Source organism: Lepidothrix coronata, unplaced genomic scaffold, assembly GCF_001604755.1.
Source record: "Lepidothrix coronata isolate B3197 unplaced genomic scaffold, Lepidothrix_coronata-1.0 Scaffold199, whole genome shotgun sequence".
Lineage (NCBI taxonomy): Eukaryota > Metazoa > Chordata > Aves > Passeriformes > Pipridae > Lepidothrix > Lepidothrix coronata.
In genome coordinates this window covers 1138986-1148203 of record NW_016690379.1, presented here as the reverse complement: position 1 = coordinate 1148203, position 9218 = coordinate 1138986, and the positions used below count along the sequence as shown (strand labels likewise).

Below are 9218 nucleotides of genomic sequence, written 5' to 3'. Positions count from 1 at the left end.
ACCTGTTTACAATCGTCCCCCAGTCCCCTGGCACAGTAAAGATCACTTTTTGGAGCAGAGATCTGGGCCTGGACTTTACCAGTTTGGGGTCGAGGGCTGAACGGGGAGTCCCCCAGCAAGGGGCACCTCCAGCTGAAGAAGGGTCAGGAGCACCCCCAAGCCCCAGGGATGCACAAGCCCCCACCCAGATCCACCATCCCCAATTTTCAGCTACCAGCAGCTTTTATTTTGCACCGAAACAAACACAGATGCAACAACAGTCCTGGTTCTTGCTGGGGGAGGTTCCTGTGCCCATAGGGAGGGGACAGCCACCAGCCAAGGCGGGTGCAGAGGGATTCCATTCCACCCCCAGGTGATGCACAGCCACTGTGATGAGCTGGACAGTGCTCAGCAGGCCAGGACAGCCCTCACACAGCCTGTGGTGGGGGAGCAGCTGAGTGCTGAGGGGGGGAAGCTGTGCCTGGCTCCAGGAGCAGGTCAGCTCTGCCCAACCTCCTGCCAGGGGGTCCCACTCAGGGACACAGCCCAGAGAGGAGCACAGGGAGGGTGGAGGGGCAGGACCAACACCCCCAGCCCTGGGGGAGTCGGGGAAGGCAGAGCTTCGAGCCCCCTGCTCTGGAAGCACAGGATGCTATGGGGAAGTCATGAACCCAATGGAGGTGTGGGACACCATGGCCGTGGGGACAGGCAGGGCCAGCCCTGGACTGAGCACAGTGCAGGGGGTGCAGACACCCAGGGCCCACCCACAGCAGCCCCCTGGCCCCAAACCCACGTGGCTCACGGCTGGCTCTGCCCCTTCCTCCTTCGCACCACCCAAGCTGGAGCACAGCAGCTCCCACCCCTCATGGAAAAGGGTCCCATGCCTGGGATCAATACGGACCCAGGGAAGGTGCTGGTTTGGGGGTGGGAGCCCCAGTGGCACCCAGGGCACGAGAGGATGGACGGCACAGCAAAGGCGCCGGGCACACCGTGAGCGCCGGGCAGCAAAGTGACTGGGCAGCTCTGGGGTCTCCTGAGCGGACAGGAGGGACCCGTTTTGCCCCTCAGGGACAGCACAGAGGGAGCAAACCGGGTGCCAGGCCAAGCAGCAGCAGTGCCAGCAGGGCACGGACCCGCCGGGCACGGGGCCGAGCGGGGCTCGGCGTTAAGGCGATGGTGGGGCTGCCTCGTGCGGGCAGCGGCCTCTCCGGGGCCGTGGGGCCTCTCCAGCATCTCATGGTCCAGTCTCGGGCATGTCCAGGGTCCCCTTTGGTCAGTGGCCGGGTCAGAGCTCCTCTCCTCCCCCTGCCCACCGTCAGGACCTGCCCTCACCCCTGGTGGGGTGGGGAAGGGCGAGGGGGATGCGGGGGCCGTGGACGCAGCGAGGACGGAAGAGCTCGGGGGCTCGGAGCCAGTGGGGCTATTTGGAGACCTGCAGGGCTGTGACCACCGGCTTCATCTTGAAGTACTGTTTAAACCTTAACTTTGCATATCTGCCAAGAGACGAGAGAGGGACACACCTGAAGGGCTTTGTCCCCCCCAGCCCTGTGTCCCCCGGCTGTGGCACGGAGGGACCACCGGGATCCTCTGGCTCCGGAGATTTAACACCGAGCTGTGCTGGGAGCAAACGGGGTGCACTCACCTTAAGAAATTAAAGTCTATGGTAGAGTATTTAGCCTGGATCAGGCCCCAGCACGCCCAGAGGAAATGGGATGCCTGCAGCAGACAAAGCAAGGATTAGGAGCAGGAGCATCTCTGCCCACGGGATGAGTTTCTTGTGCCTCTCCTGGCCCAGCCCCAGAATTCCCACTGCTGTGATGACAGGAGGGGTGGCAGCCAGCAGGGGCTGGCCCACACCTGTATTTTTGTACCCTCCAGAGGCTGGTCCCAGCTGGAGGGAGGGATGGTAGCAGGAAGGATGCTGAACACAGTGTGCTCAGGGTACCAGCCCCTGCGCTTGTAGGAATGTCCCTCCCACCAGGAAACCAGATGACATTTTGCCCTAAGCTTCCAGAAAATTGGCTCGGACTGCCCATGGCAATTATCAAAGAGGATTTCCTCATGTCTGGCCTCTCTGAAGGAATGTCCAAGGCCATGGCTATCAGAGGCACGTTGTCCCTTGGCACACGTCGGTGGGGCTGCAGGCAGCCAATGCTGTCTGTGACCTTTCCCAGGGGCTCAGTGCCTCTGAGGTGCTGCCAGGCTCTTTGGGGCAGTGTGCCCTCAAACCCCCAGGCTGGTACCTGCACCCCCATCCTCCCCAGGTGAGCTGCAAGCCCAAGAGCAGAGAAAACCCCATCCCCTGGGCTGCATTTCCACCCCTCGTTCCTGGGTTCCTTCCCACCTCCACCACTCACCAAGGAAAACTTGTTCACTTGCACATAGAGAGTCTCCAGCTCCTCCTCGGACACCCCAGAGCCGCCTGGGTCCCCCTGGGTGAGCTGTTTGTAGGCCTCCAGGTAGGAGTGCAGCCACTGGAGCTGGGTCTCCTTGCTGGGGTAGAGGCCATAATCCACCTCCTTCACACCTGAGAGGGGAGGGGGGTCAGTGGGGGCACGGGGGTGACAGGGAGGGACTCTCCACGGCCAAGTGATGTGGCCACGGGGCTCTTGTCATGCACAACCAGGTGAGCAAACCCCAGGTGTGCACAGACCAAGGACGGACTGCTGGTTCAAGGCACCACCCAGACTTTTGGTCAAGAGCCAGGCTCATGGAGGAATTGCATTCCAGATGTATCCAGATGCCCAGCACCAGCAGAGACACCCACCCACCCTCACACATCACTCTGACCATGGGCATCCCCATTTCCCACCACGGGACTGGGGGTACAACTCCCCCCTCCACCCCCAGAGATGGGGAGATCTCATTTCCCACCACGGAACGGGGGATACAACTCCCTCCTCCATCCCCATGGATGGGGAGACCCCAGGACAGCCACTGCCAGTGCTGGGAGAACCTTTGGTGCAGGGAGAGGAGCTCAGCTCACCTGCAAACTCGTTGAAGTGGTTCCCGATATCAAAAGCCTGGTAGTTGTACCCGGTGTACTCGTAGTCTATGAAGCGAACGTGCTCTGTGGGGGCACAGACAGGGGCTGTGAGGGGGGGGACGGAGGTGACAGCCCCCCGGGGGGGGTGGGCGAGGGACAGACCCCTCGCTGGGCACACGGAGCTGCCGCCACGGACCTCGTGTCCTGTCATAGATGATGTTCTTGCAGAGCAGGTCGTTGTGGCAGAGCACCACGGGGGAGCCCAGCTGGGACAGCGTCTCCTTCATCCAGGCCAGCTCCTGTTCCAGCGTCTCCAGGCTGGGCACGTCCTGCTGGAGGCTGGGGAAGGGGAGGGGTGCAGTCACTGCTGCTCTCGGGGAGCCTCGCTGGGGGCTGGGGGCAGAGGGGCGGCGTTGCCCGGGCTTCCCTTGGTGCTAAACGAGCCCATCAGTGGCACAAAGGAGGGCTAACGAGGCTGCGTTTGGCTGGGAGGGGGCAGTTTTGGCTGCGTGGTACCGGGGGAGCCTGGCAGACACCATGGCCCGGCCTCAGCCCTTCCTTTCTCCCTAAACCACCACATCCATTCCCCAAATTCACCCGACCTGCCACTGAACCGCCCCAGCGCTCACTCCTCGAACACCGACTAACCCCGAGGCAACGGGAATGTTTTGGACTCTGCCAGGGCACGTAGCCTCCCAGTAACCTCAGGAGTCTCAGTTCCAAGAAGAGAGCTCGTTAATGATTGCCTAATTGGCTGCACGGAAGGCACGGGCTTGGGTAAAGTCTGCCTGCGGCAGGGGGAGTGCTGAGAAAAGCCCTGCTGCCTCCTGCCACGGGTTAATGATTGGCTTGCTTTGGGGTTCATTCACCTGCTCCGCCTCTTGGGGCTGCCCGAATCCTTCCCAGACACCCCAACACTCACCTGGGGTCAACCCAACCTCCCAGAAATGGGATGAACTGGTTTGAAGTGGGAACTGGCTGCTTTAATCTATGCTGGGTTTCAAGTATTCATCATCACCAGCTCACCCCTGCTGCTCAGATCCCCACCTTAAGCACGGCCTGAGCTCCAGCTTATTCTGGGCTTAAATTCCAAGGAGGAGGAGGAGGAGGATTAGTACAGGAGGTGGGAGGCCATGGCTCTGGCTGGATCCTGCCTGGATGCTGCCCAGACACATCCCTGAGCTGCCTCTGCTCTAACATGGCAAAAATCACCTGCAGACTGGCAGGAGGAAGGTGCTGGAGGTGTCTCCATCCCACCTGCTTTTGGGGTTCAGGGAGGGATCATGATCCAGAAGTGGCCATGTGACCAGATCCAGCCCCAAAAAACCATCCCCAGATTCCCCCAGAGGCTTTACCTGCACAGACTTAGAGCTGGGTGGGCAGCGGGTGCCCAAGCCAGAGCCTGGCTCTTTGGGATCCCTCTGCCTTTACCTGGGGTTGGATACCTTTGGGCTGAGCTCTGTCTTCACGAGGGTGAGGTATTTGTGCAGCTTCTGCCAGAGGATGGGCTTGGGGAGGCTCCCGTTGGCGTGGATGGCGTGGACTCGGGCCATCTCCTGAGCCACCAGCCTGGGGGGAGCACAGGTGAGGGGTGAGAGGTGTTCTGAGCAGCTCCCAAGAGGAGAGCACTCCTCAAAATCCCCCTCAGGACATCCCCAAAAGACCCTTGGGATGTGTCGAGGGGGATTCCCCAAAAAGAGTGTTTAAAAACCCGGGGTTAAGCACAGCTGAAACCCCCTTCCACGTCAGCAATCAGCCTCTGGAGCATTTCAGACAGCGTTCACCTTTCCAGGGCAAGCTCAGCCCCAAGCCGTGGCTCCCAGGAAATCTCCACTCGCCAAAAGCTGACGCTTTAAAGGTCTGGTGACAAACCCAGCTGCCCATTTATCCCCCAGCACCACCCAGGACTGCACACACAGCGACGCCCCAGCACTGCTCCAGAGCCACAGCAGCGAGGGGAGAGCTGGAAACAGGGAGCAGCACCGGAGGAGCACTGATCCCACCATCCTGGGGCTCCCCGGAGGAGGACACGGGGGTCCCACCCACCCACCTGAAGATGTGGGGGTCCCGCACGTGGTCGGGCCCCAGCGCGATGCCCGGCAGGAACTGGTAGCAGAGCCCGTTCTGGAAGGCGCAGTACAGGTCGGGGGCACAGCCGTGGGCACGCAGCACCTGGAAGTTCCTCAGCTCCGTCTCCCGGTCCACCAACAGCTCCGTCTTCCTGCCGTAGACACGGACCAGCACCGCGTCCGCCATCCCCTCGTCCGTGTAACAGGCCACCAGCTTGTTGGTGATGCCATCCGTGAAGAGCTGCAGGGGGAGAAGGGTGGCCTGCACACCCCTGCCGTGCCAGCTGGGAACAGGGAAACCCCTTCCCACCAGCAGATCCCAGGGAGGAAGTGGCACAGCAGCGGCAGGAGCGGGCAAAGGAAGGCGTGAGGCAGCACAGCTCCCATGGGAGGTGACATGAGTTTGCAAGGCCTGGAGGCTTGGGGGTGAACAGGGGCTCTGCGGGGGGCCACAGGCACGAGGCTCCAGCAGCACCAAGCTGGTGGCTTGGGTGGAAATCCTGCTCTTTTTTTTCCACCTGGCAGCTCAGGAACAGCTCAGGAATGGCCGAGGCCAGATGTGCCGCCAGCACTCTTGGCACAGGAGCAGCCCCGGGAATCGCTCCCAAAAAACCGGCGTAAATCTTTTGGCACGAAACGAGGGGGGGTGTGAAAAAGCCCAGCAAGGCAGAAAACAACCCGGAGCAAACACCACCACCACCCCATCCCCTCCTCCGACCCTCCCCGCGGGGCCGGGGCGCTGATAGGCGGGGATGTCTCTGCTGGGGACGTCCCGTGTCACCGGCTCTGACGGCTCCTCGCAGATGGAAAGGGAGTTTTGTTCTCCCGTCGCTCCGGCCTGGCCGCCTGCCCGTGCACATGCCGGGGCTGCTGCCGGGCTCCGCTCCCCATCCTGCCGGGATTTCGGTCACCTCCAGTGCCCCTGAGGGGTTTTTGGGTCTCGGTCACCTCACGGGGAAACCCCTGCCCCAATCGACCCCCGCGCCGAGGAATGCCCAGCCCCACGCGGTCCCACTGCCTGCTGCTGCTCCACATGGGAATGATTCCTTCCTCCCTCTGGGATGGGGGAGCCGGAGCAGGTGTGATGCTGGCGGAGCAGGAGGGGGGTGAGGGCTCGTGCTCCGGCAGCCGCGGAGCCCGGGGGTGGGATGGATAATTTTAGACATCCCACTCAGCAACCCACGCTCCCATATAGGGTGCCTATATATAGGGCTCCCCGTGCAGCCTCCCGAGGGGGAACTCAAAGCACTGGAATGAGACCCCCGAAGTCAGACGGCGCTCACGGCCCCTGCTCCACAGCTGGAGGTGGATTTGGGGGGAGCACAGCACGCGGCGAGGCAGCCACCTCATCCTGGGGGGCTGCTGGGACAGGCTGAACCCTCTCAAGCTGCTTTTCCCAGGGCAGATAATCTGTGTTTCTACCATGGTGCCGCGCTCAGCCCTCCTCTCCTTGTCCTGCCAGGCCCCAGAGGCTGGAAATTCAGGGAGCAGAGGTGCCGTGGCCCATCCACGCAGAAAACTGTCCCCTCTCAGCCGCAGGTGAGCGGCTCCACCTCGAGATGCTCAGCAAAGTCCTTGTGCTGCTTTGGTTTTGCTGCCCGACGGCCCGATCAGCCCTTTCCAGCAGGTTTAACGGGATTACTGAGCCTTATCCCCCCCTGAATTCCAGGCCACTAACTTTGGAGACGCACACGTGGTTCCTCAGCAACCTGCACGCAGGGGCTCGCCTGCTTTGGAGGCGGCAGCTCCTCCAGCTCCCAAGGAATGAGCGCAGCTGCTTGGGAGATGCCTGGTGCTATTCCTTGTGGATCCAGACTGCAGCCACCCTGCTACCAGCCCAAATCCTTCCCTGCTGCAGCTGTGTGACAGCAGGGATGGAGGAAAAGGCGCCTGACAGCGTGAGACTCCACACCAGGAGCTCTGCAGCAATTAAATGCGAAGTGAGAGCCGAGCCCTGTGCGAAAGTGCTGAAGGGAAGCAGCAAAATCCAACACCTGGTGCTGCACCTGCTGGAGACCCCTCAGCATTCCCAAAGCACCACCGTGCTGGCTGGCCCAGCACCCCCAGCCTGTGCCAGGCTGCAGCAGGGCAACTTGTTGCCAAAATCAGGCTGAAAAAGTCCAGCCATGCCGGAGTCCTTGCAGGGGTTTGGCTCCGGCCGCTGCTGCTGCTCTTATCTCGGGATGAGGGATGGAGGAGTGCATGCTTCCCTGAGAGCACAGCGGGCTGACTCACTGGCACAGAGGTGCTTAAGGGATGAGGAGCAGGAGCCCTGGGAAGTGGGCAAACCTGGAGCCCCCAGCAAGGAGAAGGCAGGCAGGGGAGGCCGAGCACCCAGATCCTTCTCCCAGTGTTCCACCCCCTGCCCTGAGCTCCGGGAGATTTTCCCGTGCCACTGGCACAGCCTGGTACAGCCCCTGTAGGCAACTGTGCACCAACACCGGGCAACGAGGTGGTGTGAAGCGGGCACAGCTCCAGGGCACCGGGAAAGGGACCGGGAATGCTAATGGGAACCAGCTGAGGACCCTGCACTGCTCCAGTCCCCTCCCGAACGGCTCCTGCAATAGCAGCTGAGAGAAACGCAACGGGAGGGTTTTCCCTCAACCCCTATGATTTTTTTTTCCCCTTTATTTTTAAATTAAAAACACACACACAAGCTGTTGTTGAACACTGACCCCTCCAACGCCTGCAGAGCCTGGATACTGGGGTCCTTCCACAACCACCGAGGTCTGTGCTGGGCGCTGCACAGAGCGAGACATTTCCTGCCCCTACAACTCCAGCTCCCAGCTTCCTGCCTATTGCCATCTGCCCTTTCAGATGGATTTTCCTGCAGCTTCTTGTATTTAATTACACTTGGCTATTAATACATTTTTAATGGCACTCCAGGCACACGGGAAGCATGTGCCTGCGGAGGACACACACACACACACACACACACACACAGACGTGTGAGTGCACCCAGTTCCAGCACCTCCAGACTCCAGTGCCCGTCGCCAGGAGGCTGCTGAGGGCACAGACACCACCAGCCTGTCTCACAGGGACCTGGTACCTCTGGGCAGAGGTGAGGAGGGAGAAAGGGATTGCCGTGCCAGGCAGGTGCCAGCCCTGCTCTGCCAGCAAAGCCCTGCCAGCTCCACATGGCCAAGCCCTGTCCCGTGCAAGGGATTCAGAGCTGGACTCCAACTCCCACCTGAACTGCAGCTCAGCCCACACAACCCAGGAAAGGTGAGAGCCAACAAGTCACCCAAGCGAGAGCAGCTCCCAGGAGTGGCTGCTCCTGTGGGCACCCTCCAGCCTTCCTCCCACACCTTGGCAGCCCGCAGGGACCCTGGGGACACACTTGCTCTCACAGTCACCTCTCAGTGGCCATCTGAGAGATCCCTGAACCTTGTGGGGATGTGTGTGATGGAGGTGTCACCCCTTTGCACATCTGATGGGTCCCAGTTATGCTCAGAGAGAGGAGGGGAGAAAGAACCAGAAGTGGGGGGACAGTGCATCACACCCTCCTTGGCAGGTCCTAGAGCCCCCCATGGTGGGTTCTACAGTCACCTCCTGCGGATCTTACAGCCCCCCCGAGTGAGGTCTATTGCTGTCCCAGAGCTGGCCCTATAGCCCCCCACGGGGAGCCCCACAGACCCCCTTGGGTGAACCCTACAGACCCCCTTGGGTGAACCCTGCAGCCTCCCTTGCACGATCCCTACAGCGCCCCTCGGGTAGACTCTGTAGCCCCTCAGGGTTGAACCCCACAGACCCCCCAGGGCAGACCCTGTAGCCCCCCAGGGTGAGCACCAGAGCCGCCCCCAGGCGAACCCCTATAATCTCGGGGGACCCTATAACCCCGTACCCACCGCCCTGGCCGGGCTCTGCAGCCCCCCTGGGCGACCCCCGCGGGGGGTGCGGCGGCCGGTTCTCAGGGTGGGGGGGGGTCTCTGCGCAGGGTGTCCCCCCCGCCCCCGTACCTTGGTCTTCACCCTGGCCGGCTCCCAGCCGGGTCTCATCTCCCGCACGATCCGCAGCGCCCCGGGCAGCACGTCACGCTCGTCCACCGCAATGCCGAGGAGGGGCACGGCGGGGGTCCCGCCACCGCCCCCCCGCTCCGGCCCCGGCCCCGGCCCCGGGCAGTCGGGGCAGCGGGCGGGCGGTGCGGCCATGGCCAGCTCCGCGCTGCCGGAGCCGCGGCCCAT

The 9218-nt window shown here is 62.1% G+C and overlaps 1 protein-coding gene across 1 annotated transcript; it reads right to left on the bottom strand.

Moving 5' to 3' along the window:
* Nucleotides 1–6: 6 nt before the first annotated feature.
* ETNK2 (ethanolamine kinase 2) lies at nucleotides 7–9218 on the bottom strand. The gene is made up of 8 exons (XM_017832067.1): nucleotides 8994–9218; nucleotides 5016–5275; nucleotides 4397–4534; nucleotides 3162–3304; nucleotides 2966–3049; nucleotides 2337–2506; nucleotides 1622–1695; nucleotides 7–1472 (listed from the first exon to the last, which is right to left on the bottom strand). Exons 1-8 carry the CDS (start codon nucleotides 9216–9218, stop codon nucleotides 1400–1402), a joined length of 1167 nt encoding a protein of 388 aa, XP_017687556.1. The 3' UTR covers nucleotides 7–1399.

Bases quoted from the DNA above. Each gene is read 5' to 3' on its own strand.
- ETNK2 (XM_017832067.1), bottom strand. From the start codon at position 9,218: ATGGGCCGCGGCTCCGGCAGCGCGGAGCTGGCCATGGCCGCACCGCCC. The intron at 5,276-8,993 runs GTACGGGGGCGG...CTCCCCCTGCAG, and splicing joins CGGCCAGGGTGAAGACCAAG to CTCTTCACGGATGGCATCAC. The intron at 1,696-2,336 runs GTGAGTGGTGGA...TGTCTGCTGCAG, and splicing joins AAGTGAACAAGTTTTCCTTG to GCATCCCATTTCCTCTGGGC.